The sequence below is a fragment of the Peromyscus eremicus genome, chromosome 20 (assembly GCF_949786415.1).
Source record: "Peromyscus eremicus chromosome 20, PerEre_H2_v1, whole genome shotgun sequence".
NCBI lineage: Eukaryota > Metazoa > Chordata > Mammalia > Rodentia > Cricetidae > Peromyscus > Peromyscus eremicus.
Window position 1 is genome coordinate 26,420,385 of NC_081436.1, and position 13,550 is coordinate 26,433,934.

At 52.8% G+C, this 13,550-nt stretch overlaps 1 protein-coding gene across 1 annotated transcript; it reads left to right on the plus strand.

The window, feature by feature from the left end:
* Positions 1 to 3,303: 3,303 nt before the first annotated feature.
* On the plus strand, positions 3,304 to 13,318 carry Dgat1 (diacylglycerol O-acyltransferase 1). Its single transcript, XM_059246909.1, has 17 exons — positions 3,304 to 3,754; positions 9,299 to 9,386; positions 10,644 to 10,684; positions 10,775 to 10,860; positions 10,943 to 10,995; positions 11,128 to 11,233; positions 11,376 to 11,483; positions 11,568 to 11,642; positions 11,737 to 11,840; positions 11,930 to 11,968; positions 12,043 to 12,084; positions 12,160 to 12,204; positions 12,281 to 12,393; positions 12,468 to 12,533; positions 12,621 to 12,708; positions 12,801 to 12,863; positions 12,946 to 13,318. Exons 1-17 carry the CDS (start codon positions 3,534 to 3,536, stop codon positions 13,096 to 13,098), a joined length of 1,491 nt encoding a protein of 496 aa, XP_059102892.1. The 5' UTR covers positions 3,304 to 3,533; the 3' UTR covers positions 13,099 to 13,318.
* Positions 13,319 to 13,550: the final 232 nt, after the last annotated feature.

Here is a 13,550-nt window from a genome sequence, read left to right on the forward strand (position 1 = left end):
TCTGAGGGTGTCTAAAGGGAGAATTCCCGGTTCTGAAGGCTCAGACCAGTGCTGGGAATCCCCAGCGAAGCACTGGCCTTGGCTTTTCTCTTACTGGAGAGGGTCCTAGCTGGACCAGTGGAGCACCTGTCTGAAGGCCAAGCCATTGACAATTCCCCTGGGACATGGGAATCTGCTCTGTCTCAGGTATTCAGGGCGCTCATAGCTGCTGGGCCTCTAGCCCAAAGTCAGGTCCTGCCCAAGCTGACCTGGAATGGCTGAAATACACCGCGGGGGCTGCAGTCCCCTGGCCTGGAGTGCCTCCACTCTGTTCTCCTTAGTACTTCTGCAGCTGTATCAGCAGCTCTGGGTCCCTCGTTCTTAGTAATCCTCTGAGATGGTGATGGAGGAAATGGGACAGCAGAGGCTTCAGGGTCCAGTCCCTCCCTTGGAGGCCTGCTGCTCTCAATCACTAAACTGTGGGACTGTGCTCCTGTACTGTTAGCAGTACAGTGTGAGGAGTCCCCAGGGGCACAGGCACTTCGGCAACCACCCACAGCCCTCAGATTGTAGACAGGGCGAATAGAGGAAATAGGAGGTAAGGCTGTGCTGGGTAGAGAGATCCACAGGGACAGGCGGTGTGGAGGAAGCAGAGGACTCACCTAGCGATGACTCCCGGCAAGCAGGTAAGCTGGTGTGACTTGAGTGTCTCAAACACTTGGTGTACATGTGGCCAAACTGGGTCAATCTTAGGTCAGAGCCGGCACAGCTGCCCACATCCTGGCAAGAGCAGGGGCCAGATTCCATCCAGGGGTGAAAAGGGAGAGATGTACCTGCAGCAAGTCAAGGACCATGTGCCAGCAGCTGGGAGAAGAATATTGCCATGGGGGAGGGCACACTCTGGGAAGCTTAGACAGCGGGAGCAGCAGGAGCGAAGGTACACCTGGCACTAGAAGTTGTTAGCCAGGCTCCCCGCGGGAGGATCTTAGCGGTCACTGTCTCTGGCTGGGAAGAGATCATTTCCTATTTGCAAAAGAGGAACCCGAAGAAAAAGAGCTTGTGGAAGGCTGAAGTGTCTTTACATAGCTCTGTCTCGTTGTTCCGCACACCCGAACACCACTTTGTCAGGTAGCAGAGACTTGCAAGAAAGTCTCTTATCTGCCTGCTTCCTAGAGGACTCTGCAGTGTGTCTTGGTTGTTGCTGTTCTTTTAGGGTGCCTGGCCAGAAGGGTGGGAACATCTTCCTCGGAGGGCTGAGATGAGCCTACTTCTCCACCGCCGTGAACTCTCCCCAGCAGGTTTCCTTGGCCTGCTTGTGGCCCCAGGGTGCTGGGGTCAGTCTGAAGCTGTTTGCAAACTTCCAAAAACCCTTCCAGCCGTCTTACTCTCTCAGGCTTGCAAAAGCTCCAAGGCCCAAACCCCTTCCTTGTGTGGCCATTTCCAGCAGGGAAGATCCGCACCATGATTTCCTTTCCGATTCTTCCATTCACACTTTTTTTTTTTTTTTTTTTTTTTTTTTTTGGTTTTTCGAGACAGGGTTTTTCTGTGTAGTTTTACGCCTTTCCTGGAACTCACTTTGTAGACCAGGCTGGCCTCGAACTCACAGAGATCCGCCTGGCTCTGCCTCCCAAGTGCTGGGATTAAAGGCATGCACCACCACCGCCTAGCCCAATCACACCTTTATTTCCAGCCAATCTCACCTGTAATTTTTCTTTTCTCCTGGCACCCTGGGTCATACTTCACCCTAGATTTTGATAGTGCATCAGGTAATTCCCCCTCTCAGTCATCCATTCCAGTCTTTTCTCCTTGAGTCAGGCCTGGTACTCTGATATAGGTCCCAACTCTTTGCCACAGGTCTCCACAGGACCATCATTTCTGATGGCTCTGGTCCATCCTCTGGTCCCTTCACTCCCATGGACTCTGGCAGGCTGACAGCTTTAAGCCTGGATGTCAATGAATAGCTGCCTCCAAGGAGATTTTGCATTCTATTAGATGGTGTGAATTCATCTCTGGCTGGAGTGGCAGCCTGAGCCTCAACCTCACACTTTTAGTTTCTGGTTTCATACTAGAAGTTGTTGTAGCCAGAGTGCTATCCCAGGAACACATGGAGGCCACACATTTACTGACATGGCAAGGTAGGGAAGGGATGGCAGAGTTCACATGACTCATCCTCACACTTTACATTCTCAAGGAGACATTTTCTTTCACTCTGTCTCCTTTTGGGGTCAGTATTCACAAAGACCTAGCCCTGCCTTGCCCAAACCCAGCTGAAGGGCATGCTGGGCCAGCAACAAAGGAATGTTCTAGGAGACTGAGCAGATCAGATTGGCTCTGATCCACAAAAGTCCATGCCCGGGGCTGCCTTTCTCTGCACACTACACGAAGACAACTGCAAGGTAGCCTCGGTTGCTCATTATGGTATGTGGCATGAAGAGAAAATGACAAGAGGAGAGGAGTCAGTGGATAAAACTGAAGTGGGATGATTCCAATAGGAAGGCTAGTGGCTGTAGGGGAGGCTACCAACCCCGGGGTGAGCACTTGCTTGCTCTATAGAGGTGCTTCTTGGTTCTGGTATCCACAGAAGAGCAAGTTACTATTCACCTTGGTCCTCCTTATAGCGTTTCTGAAGGAAATCAGATGTATGCACTGTGATGTCTCATCCAGGAAGGATTAGGCCGGCGACCGGGGTGTGGGTTGGAGTGTGGGGCGGTGGAGGAAGAGGCCATGGTGATTAATGAGTTGCTTCATTTAACAACAACCGGGCGGTTGCATAGACTTGCTGTTTTATGAGTCTGGTTATTTCTCCAGCTTGATCCTTTGACCGGGTATGTCCTCTAAGGTCCATTTAAAGCGGTTCCTGACTAGCAGCTAAGGATCTCTCGGAGAACGACTGTGCCAGGGCTGTTAGCTCTGCCAGTAGTGCGCAGGAACACGGGTCTGGGGCAGCAAGACGTCACTGCACGCAGAGTTTCATAAATGACCCACACCCAAACCGCTGCTGGGTAGAGGGATGACGAAATTATGTATTTACAGAAGTGGGACAAGGGACAGGCAAGAGGTCAGGGGAAGTGCGCAGCTGCCAGGGAGCCGGGAGCCGGGAGCCGGTGCAGTCCACCTCGTTCCAGAGAGACAGAACCTTGGGCCAGTTCCAGAGAAGTTCGCAGCCCAACTGCGTGCAAACTTGCTCCAGCCCGCCTGTGACTGCAGAGTTCCCAGAGTGCTACGCGCCGTTGACTCACGGCGCCTTCAACTCCCAGGAGGCTCCGCGCCCTGTTCCGCAATTCCCAGTGGGCTCCGCGTCTTCGCTCAGGCCCCGCCCCCGCTGGGCTTGGGACTACAAATGGACTCTCAGGAACCGCCACCGCCAGTCATCTGCTCCGCAGCAGCGCACGGGCTCACCGTCGCAGAGGTGGTTGTGGCCTGCGCCGGCTACGGAGGCCGGCAGGGGGCGGCGGCGGAGGCCGTTACTCAGGGTCCAGAGGCGGGGCGGCGGGTTCCAGGCGCTGCAAGCCGGCGGGCCGCGACTGGGCCGCGACGAGGTGCGAGCCGAGGCCATGGGCGACCGCGGAGGCGCGGGCGGCTCTCGGCGTCGGAGGACTGGCTCGCGGGCCTCCGTCCAGGGTGGCGGCGGGCCCGTGGCAGCCGAAGAGGAGGTGCGAGACGCGGCTATGGGCCCGGACTTGGGTGCCGGCGGTGACGCGCCAGCTCCGGCTCCAGCTTCGACCCCGGACAAAGACAGACACACCGACGTGGGCGACGGCCACTGGGAGCTGAGGTAGCGGAGCGCCCGACCCCCTACATCTGATCTCCCCAGCGACGCTCTCAGTTCTTAAAAGGTGGCCACAGCTTTGCGAGTCCCGAGTCTGGGGGTCCCCCTGGGCTACACGGGGACACAGGCTTTGGGGAGAGGGTCACTTGCCAAGGTCACCCAGGTGGGGTTCGAGTAGTAGCGAGCCAGGGAGCCTGGGAGAGGAGTAGGTAGCAGCCCCTTTTCCAGATTGCTTAGGGAAGTGTACCTTGAGGCAGGTCCCTTGAGGTTCTTTCTGAGGGGTGGGTAGGAGGAAGTGTAGAGCACTGGGGGTTGGTGGTGAATGGGCTTTCTTCTATGGAAGGAAATGTTTTCGGGGGAGGGTTATGATACAGAGTTACTTTTGCAGAACTATGAGGGGTGTCCTGTGGGTAGAAGGCTGCTAGAGGCTCCAGAGGACACAAGCTTGTTTGAGGAGAGGGGAACCGGCATTTGCCCAGGGAGGGGACAGTACAGGAAGTTTTCTTGTACTAACAGAGTGACTGCACGCCTTATTCACCCCTCTTCCTGTAAGCAGGAGGGCCTGAAGCCCTGCTGATGTTACCAGAATGACTGCAGGCTATAGGGACGGAGCTGACTCTGTGAGACTTTCATCCCTTGGTTGGAGTACTGGAGAGAGATTTGGTCTGGACACACCTATGGGAGAGGCCCTGCTTAGCTGAATGACTGACTATAAGATATGGGAATGCACCATGTTCTTTGGCAGCATTGACTGCTTCCTCCAAGCTGGCCCCGAGGGTCTTTCAGGTGTTCACCATGGGACCCTTTAGTAGCTCTGGGTTAGGAAGTAGCTCAGGGGCTAGGAAGAAGTGGACAGCTAGGCTGGCAAAGACTTGTTCTGTTGGTATCAAAGGAGTCTTTGTCTAGTGGGCACTGTGGGAAGGGGCCCCCAACTGCCCTTGGGTGTTCACAGTTCACCTGGGAGATAAGATAACTTCAGCATGAGGCAGGCATGGCACATTGTGGACAAAGGTCAGGTAAGAAGGCCGTGAAGGCGCAGTGTGGGAGGAGACTGGTCCTCCTAAGCGGGATGGTGGTTTTCTGTAATTCAAAGCTGCTCTTAAGGGACGTTGGCTTCCCACTTTCTGTCTGAGATGTTGATTTCTCTCTCTATTTTATTTAAAACAAACAAACAAACAAACAAACCACAGGGTTTCTCCATGTAGCCCTGGTTGTCCCGGAACTGGCTCCATAGACCAGGCTGGCCTTGATCAGAGATCCACCTGCTTCTGCCTCCCAAGTGGTAGAATTAAAGGTGTCCATGCCCAGCTTCATCTGAAAAGATGTTAAGGGTTCTAGAATTCCCCTATGCTGACTACCCTTATTGCCCTTCCCTTTAGGAGTCTGGAATTTTGCTAGTATGACCTCTAGAGGGGTGGGAATAGTATTTTTTTATGTGAGATCTGTTGTGGGATAGGCAAGAGAGAGCAATCACATCTTTGGATGATGGCTTAACTTTTTCTGTGCCCTCTGGTGTGAGGTTTGTGCAAAGCTAGGAAATACGTAAGTGTGTGGAGTCTCTGCTGTGATCCCCCTGCCCATAAATGGATGATAGATTGCAGAGATGGGGTGGGGAGCTTGTTATCCCCTTGTGGGCCTCATTCCAATTTGGGGGTGCCACAGGGACCCTGGTTGAGGTGCTGTATTCCATTCTTCTGTTGGTGGGTCAGCTCTGACCGCCGTCTGGAGTTGGCCTGTAGCTCACCCATTGCCACTGGTCACTCGCCAACCCCCCCTCTGTTGTTGCTCTTGGCAGTACACCCTTTCTCTCAGTCTTCCTCTTGACTCCTTGAGCTTCTGTATCCTCCCCTTCCCTATATACTTCCTGCTCACTTGAAGCTGGGCCATTGAGCCAGGTTCTTGATGTCAGCTCCGTTTTTCTACCCTGTGGCAAGGTGAGGCTGTAAGTTCTGTTGCTACTCATCTTCCCAGATCACACACAGTCCTGTGCACCCAAGGCAAGACCTTAGAGTGGTGGGTTTTCCCCAGGGTATTTGTCCCTGACTGTCTTTTGTACATCTCTAGTAGGGTCTGGGATTATGAGGCGCTTACTTCAACCATCTTGTACCCCAGGGCTTCGCCCACAGGGCAGCACAGAGGAAGTGCCAGGTGTCAGCTGGAAGAGGAGCTAGCATTCTGTTCCCTTCTCTTTCTATTTGCTGTTGAACCTGAACTGTGGTCCCTAGATGAAGTCCGTACTTGGAGATTGATCCTTTGAGTGCAGTACAGACCTTGGCATGTGTGTGGGGATGGGCATGTCTTACAGTGCTTTTGTGTGGTGAGGAGAGGTAGAATGCTAGCTCTCCCTTGCTCTACGTGTGGTTTACTTGGGTAGGCCTGCGTGATATAGGAGAGATGGCCAGCTATCCTGTGTCCTTTTGGCCTCAGGGAGTGAGTGTAGAACAGCTGGAAGGCACAGGACATGGGCAGGCCCTTTAGTAGGTGAGAGGGTGGCACAAACAGCTGTGATCATGGCTAGCCAGCTCCTCTTTTTCCTTCTGGCCATTTCTGCAGCCTGCCCTTCAGCCCACTTGCTTCTGGTTACAGTGGCAAGCTTGGACCTTTGCAGGCATTGGTGGATGGGGGCTTCTTCTCCTGGGACAAGTGTCTCTCATCTATGAAGGGAGGGAGTAGCATGAGTGGAGGCGGGGCAGTGGGAATGCTGCCTTCAAGATGCTAGATGGGCAGTCCATAGAGGGACCTGAGACATTGGTGTGGACAGTTAAGGAAGGAATTAGAAGCCCAACAGAAGGAACCTAAAAATAAGCTCTTAAGACATTGTCTGCTAAACCAGGCAAGCATCCAGTGTGGTGGCACATGTTTGCAATACCAGCACTTGGGAGATTAAGGAAGGAGGGTCATCAAGGCCAGCCTGGACTACACAGACCATGTCTCCTAAAACAAAACAAAGATTGTCTGCTTACTGTCAGCTCTGACAAGGGGGACCCATTCTCCACTTCTGTCTTCATTCTGGAGATGGCCACAGAAAAAGCAGCATGGTCTCCTTGGTTACTCAAAGGGGAGAGAGGTCAGTCTTGTGAAACAGCTTTGGTTCTGTGCAAGCAGTAGTTGGTGGGTTGTGGCACAGAGGCCAGCCAGGAGGTTTTGGGGCCAGGAGGCTTTGGGACAGTTGTGCTGAAAGCACAGGGCTTCAGCTTGGGGGAGGGGACTCGTGGGAAGGTCTAGTGGACAGACCCAGAGGTGCCTTCCTGCTTGTCTCATGATGATGCCTCTTCATTTTCTTTTTCTTTCTTTCTTTTCTTTCTTTCTTTCTTTCTTTCTTTCTTTCTTTCTTTCTTTCTTTCTTTCTTTCTTTCTTTCCTTCCTTCCTTCCTTCCTTCCTTCCTTTCTTTCTTTCTTTCTTTCTTTCTTTTTTCTTTCTTTGTTTAATGGTGTTGCCTCTTTTTTTGTTTGTTTTTTTTTGAGACAGAGTTTCTCTGTGTAGCTTTGCGCCTTTCCTGGAACTCACTTTGTAGACCAAGCTGGCCTCGAACTCACAGAGATCCGCCTGCCTCTGCCTCCCGAGTGCTGGGATTAAAGGCGCCACCACCGCCCGGCTGGTGTTGCCTCTTAAGGATAGCCACATCAAGCCAGTGAAATCAGTTTGGGGGTGTACCCCAAACAAGGGCAGCAATCAGAAGGCAGGGGCAGATTGGGGGAGAAAAGGGGGCTCAGTAGGGACCACAGTCATATCATATGGCTTCTATCACATGGGCCTAGTGTGTAGATGCTGGAAGACTAGTCCTGAGGAAGTGGACAATTGGGAGTGGAGTTGGGCGCGAACTAGGGTGGAACTGTCTCACTTTGGTGCTGTAGCATGGCATGGACCATAGAGGGATATGACTACCCTCCTACTAACCAGGAGCTAGTGTAGATGAGACTAGGTGTCAAGTAGATCTGTTTCTTTTTATTTATTTATTTTTTTTGTTTTTTGTTTTGTTTTGGTTTTGGTTTTTCGAGACAGGTTTTCCCTGTGTAGCTTTGTACCTTTCCTGGAACTTACTTGGTAGCCCAGGCTGGCCTCAAACTCACAGAGATCTGCCTGGCTGTTTCTTTTTAAAGAGACAGGGTTTCTCTGTATAGCTCTGGCTGCCTGGGATCTCACTCTACAGACCAAGCTGGCCTCAAACTCAGAGATCCACCTGCCTCTGCCTCCTGAGTGCTGGGATTAAAGGAGTGCACCACCACTGCCAGGCTTTTTTTTTGGGGGGGGGGTCTCAGTCTTGAGCCTGGCAGTGGTGACACACATCTTTAATCCCAGCACTCAGGAGGCAGGTGGATCTCTATGAGTTCGAGACCAGCCTGCTCTACATAGTGAGTTCCAGGACAGCCAGGACTGTTACACAGAGAAACTCTGTCACGAAGAAAGAAAAAGATCTGTTTTTGATAGCAAAGACTGGGCTTGTTGCTATTGCCCCTCAGCGTCTTTGACCCTCTTCTGGAGAAGGCTGTCAGACTTCTAACCCTAACCAAACCTAGGGCTTGCCCCTTATCATTATGATGTAAGGTCAGCCCTAAAAGGGCATCTGTGGGATAGCACCTATAGTAGGTTTCCTGGCCTGCTCCTCCAATGTCCCAGGGTAGAGGTGTATGTGATGAGAGGGAAGGGGAGGCCCTGGCCTCTTTGCTTACAAAAGCTAGGTCTTGCTCAATTGTGTGTGGCTTCCTGGTGGCATGGCAGCTGGAGGGCAAGGTGGAGCCATAGTTGGTGAGAGTGAGGGCATTAGTTACTGGGACTAGGGCTCTGGGATGTTCCTGTTGTCTTTGCCAGGAGCTGATTCTGGGTCTTATCTTAGTCACACAGTGCTCCTCTGCCAGGCCTGGTATAGTTCTTGACAAGCAGTGTCTATTTGGGTGTCCTGCATCCCATCACCGGGTGAGAGCTTTCATAGGTAGTAAGGAGCCTACTTCTGGGTCCTTCCCTGTCATCAGGCCTGAGTAGTTGCCTCATGGCCCCTGAACCAAGGCAGGGACACAGAACTTGACATGAGTAGAGAGGGCCAAATCACTGCTCCTCAGAAAGGTACATTAAGGCTGGGCACTTGGCCAACTATTATACAGGGCCTATGTGTCTTAAATGTAGGGAGAATGCTTTTCTTGGCCGTGGTGGGAACTCTTCCATGAGTGATGTGGTAGGTTGGATGGGCAGATTGGGCAAGGTAGACTCCACCTTGTCCTGCTGTCCCAGCAGTACTTGGTAGGTCCCCATAGGTCCACACATACCCAGGTGGGATTATCTTTGTGGCCCAAGAGCATGGTTGCTGTTGGAGATTTCTGGAGCTCAAACTCCATGGAGACCCATTTAGCTTCTTCTGCCTGTGATGAATATTTTCTGCTGCCTAGAGTAGCTATATAGCCACTAGAATGGCCTTACCTGGCTCCTCTTCCTGTTTGTAAATGGATAATGGACTCTGGGTAGAAAAGACACCTGGGGCAGGAGTGGGTCACTGTGTTTATCCCTGTCCTACTGGTTATTGCTTACTGGGCAGGGTCCTGTCTCCTTTTTGCTAGGTGCCATCGTCTACAAGATTCTTTGTTCAGCTCAGACAGTGGTTTCAACAATTACCGTGGCATCCTGAATTGGTGTGTGGTGATGCTGGTGAGTAGGAATGTGGGACCAGACTCACTGAGGCCAGGTGTGGTAGAACCTTCTAGGGTGCCCTTGCCCTGGGTACAGGCTCTGCCCTTTGAAGGCTAGCTCCATGTAGCTGCTAGCACTAGGCTGGTTGGGAGGAAGCAGGGGTGGTCCTTGCAGTGGCTACATTGGCTTTCTCTTGGATCCCAGGCTAGCTCTGTGGGAGGCTCAGTGGTAGTAGAGACGATGAGTGTCTTGAATACTCTGGTAGTTCCTCAGGTCCCCCTTGGCTGTTTAGGTGTGATATGGGAGAGCAGGGAGATGGAGAGGAGTATTGGTTACTCTTTAGGCTGGGAGGCTGAGGAGGGGGCACTCTGTGGCCTCCCTAGAAAAGTATGGACAAAATCTTGAGGATGTATGTCCTATGCCATATGGGCAGAACCAGCCACTGCTTTGTAGGTCTTCCTAGTCCCTTTCCTTGAGCCTTGGGTATAGGTGGTTGGGGTGCTATGCCATGTCCAAGCCTCTAGGGCCTGGTTCCTACTGGGGCTGTGCATCTCTACCCCAGAAGCCTTTGGGTCCAAGGCTCAAAGGGATAGCCTGATGGGTGGGTCAGGGGCAAAGGGCTATCTTCACCCAGCTTCTAACACTCAGATATGGTCTGATACCTATTGCCCAGAAGTGTCTGGTCCTGCTTTAAGCATGGCTTCTTTGGCTATCCATTGTGGAAGAGTCTCTACCCTATTGTGCCCTGAAAGGTTTCTGAGGCTTTCTCTGGACAGAGGTTTAGTTAGGCCTTGGTTAGCTGTACCACCTCCATGGTACCTTCTCTGACCATCCAGGCAAAGAACCTCACCAGTGTTTCCCTTTCAGTATTGGCCAGTGGCTCCATCAGTTTGGGTAGTTGGCCAGGTTGGTGGCTCCAGGCCTGGGTCTGGTGCTTGTGAGATGGGTGAGGATGGAGATCAAACACTGAGTCTCAGGCTAAAGTCCAGAGGCTTAGTCCTTAGATGAGCTACACTGGGCCACACTCTTGGAGCTTTGAGTATTGTTAGTACAATACTCAAAGTACAGTACAGAAAAACCCACCCCTGATCTTTTCTGTTTTGATGGGTCTTTCTGCTGCCTGTCCTGTCCTCAGGGCCTGCTTATAGCCTCTAGGCTCTTAACTAGGCACTGAAGGGACCAGTACCCTGGGCAAGGCTAAGTGTCAGAGGTGCTGGGGTCAGGTCGGCTGTGTTAGCACCACTGGGGTTGAACCCTCCTGATTGTCTCTTGCAGATCCTGAGTAATGCCAGGTTATTTTTAGAGAACCTCATCAAGTGAGTACTTTCCCAGGCCCCTTATCTCTCCCCTGCCTGCTCAGGCCGTGAGGCCCACCTCTACTCAGGCCCCCATTGCCCCACCCCCAGGTATGGCATCCTGGTAGATCCCATCCAGGTGGTGTCTCTGTTTCTGAAGGACCCCTACAGCTGGCCTGCCCCATGCCTGGTTATTGGTGAGCTGCACTCCAAGAAGGGCCATGGGTGGGGGATAGGCTGGCCAGGGCCTGAGCCTGTCCTGTGATGCTCTGTCCTCAGTATCCAACATCTTTCCTGTGGCTGCATTTCAGATCGAGAAGCGCCTGGCAGTGGTAAGTGGTGTGGTGCCCATCCCCCTCCTTGCTCCAGTCACTGGTGGCCTACTGGTGATAGGCTCTTCTTACTAGGCCTGACAGTCCTCTCCCAGGGCAGAGGACCTGGTTGAATGTTCTCTCCCTCTCCAGGGTGCCTTGACAGAGCAGATGGGGCTGCTGCTACATGTGGTTAACCTGGCTACCATCATCTGCTTCCCAGCAGCCGTGGCCTTACTGGTTGAATCCATCACTCCAGGTGTGTCTCCATGCCAGCCATCCCAGCCCATGCTGAGCTGACCCCAGGTTATTCATGTGATGTGCTTGGTCATAGCTGAGCCTACCTTTCCTGTGTTAACCATGGTGTGTGGGCAGACATGGCTGATCCACCTATCTTGCAGTGGGTTCTGTGTTTGCTCTGGCATCATACTCCATCATCTTCCTCAAGCTCTTTTCCTACCGTGATGTCAACTTATGGTGCCGCCAGCGAAGAGTCAAGGCCAAAGCTGGTAAGAGGCTGTCAGGACTAGGATTTGCCTGTAGGACTGAGCCTGGGCTGCATGGCTCACCCTGCTGTCTTGCTTTGCTGGCAGTTTCTGCAGGGAAGAAAGTCAGTGGGGCTGCTCCTCAGCAAACTGTGAGCTACCCAGACAACCTGAACTACCGAGGTGAGGACCTGTGGAGTTGGGGCTCTCTCTCAGAGGCAGGACTCTAAGTCAGGCTCAGGGCTCTGTAGTCCTAGTGCCCACCCTTCGCTTCTAGATCTCTACTACTTCATTTTTGCTCCGACTTTGTGTTATGAACTCAACTTTCCTCGGTCCCCACGAATACGAAAGCGCTTTCTGCTACGACGGGTTCTTGAGATGGTAGGTTTGGGCCTTGAGGGCGGGTTTGGGCAGGGCTTGGGGTATGTGTGCAACTGAAGTCTCAGCCTACTGCTGTGTTCTCCCCACAGCTCTTTTTCACCCAGCTTCAAGTTGGGCTGATCCAACAGGTACGTGGTGTGACTGGGTGTATGGTAGGGCTTAGCATAGCTGAGGGAAACCAATGTGCTGCTTTCCTTTGCAGTGGATGGTCCCTACTATCCAGAACTCCATGAAGCCCTTCAAGGTAAGGTTAGGTTCCACTGTGGCGGGGGTGGATAGGGGAGACGATACAGGCAGCTGAGGCAGCCTCTCTCCACAGGATATGGACTATTCACGTATCATTGAGCGTCTCTTGAAGCTGGCGGTGAGTGTCAGAGGCTCCAGTGGGATAAGTGTGAGGGATAAGTGGGAAATCTGCAACCTGGAACTGTCTCCCCTAGGTTCCCAACCATCTCATCTGGCTTATCTTCTTCTACTGGCTTTTCCATTCCTGCCTGAATGCCGTGGCAGAGCTCATGCAGTTTGGAGACCGCGAATTCTACCGGGACTGGTGGTGAGTGGTGTGTCCCTGGGGATCTGGGTAGGTCATGGTATGCTCTGCTTATCTCATTGTTTCTTGACCCCAAGGAATGCTGAGTCTGTCACCTACTTTTGGCAGAACTGGAATATCCCTGTGCATAAGTGGTGCAGCAGGTAGGGTGGTGTACGCACCTGTGGAATGTGGTTGTGGACCTGGGCCCTATGGCATTAGTCTCATCCTATGGCTTCCTTGCTCTGCAGACACTTCTATAAACCTTTGCTCCGACTGGGCAGCAACAGATGGATGGCCAGGACAGGGGTATTTTTGGCCTCAGCCTTCTTCCATGAGGTTAGTGCTCTGAGCACATCCCACATCACCTCTGGGCAGGGCTGTGGCCACCAGCTCAAACACCACTGACCTCTCTTGTCCCCATACTCTAGTACCTAGTGAGCATTCCCCTGCGTATGTTCCGCCTCTGGGCATTCACAGCCATGATGGCTCAGGTGAGCAACTCTGCAAAGCTTGTTTCCCTTAGCCTGTATCTGTGCCAAGCCCCACCTGAGTGTAGTCTCGTTGTGTCCTCAGATCCCACTGGCCTGGATTGTGGGCCGCTTCTTCCAAGGGAACTACGGCAATGCAGCTGTGTGGGTGACACTCATCATTGGGCAACCAGTGGCTGTGCTCATGTATGTTCATGACTACTACGTGCTCAACTATGATGCCCCAACAGGGGCCTGAGATACTGCCAAGGGCCAGCCCTCCCTAACCTGGGCCAGGAGTTTTGGAGGGGTTCCTGGCTGCCTGCACACTCCTCCTAATCTGGGAGGCCTCTCTGCCCCTATGGGGCCCACTCCTGCTCTTGGGGATGGCACCTGAGTCCAGCTAATATAAGCCAGTGCTTGGGAATCTGTGCTGACCAGGGGCAGAGGGCATCAATAAAGTGCTGTCTAAAAACCTTCCTCAGCCTATTGGGGTTGTGGAAGCTGCTGAGGACCTATACCCCTGTGTGCTGTGCAGCCCCTACTTCAGGGACTGACGTTCTCAGGCTCCGGCTAAGGGTATAGTGCTGGAAAGATTTGGGTCACATGGTTTCCGTCTACTTTACAATCTCACAGAGTATGCCGACAAAGCTGTTCAGTTGCACCACAGGACACAGTAGGCAGCCACAGGCAGTGGTGGCTCAAGAACAG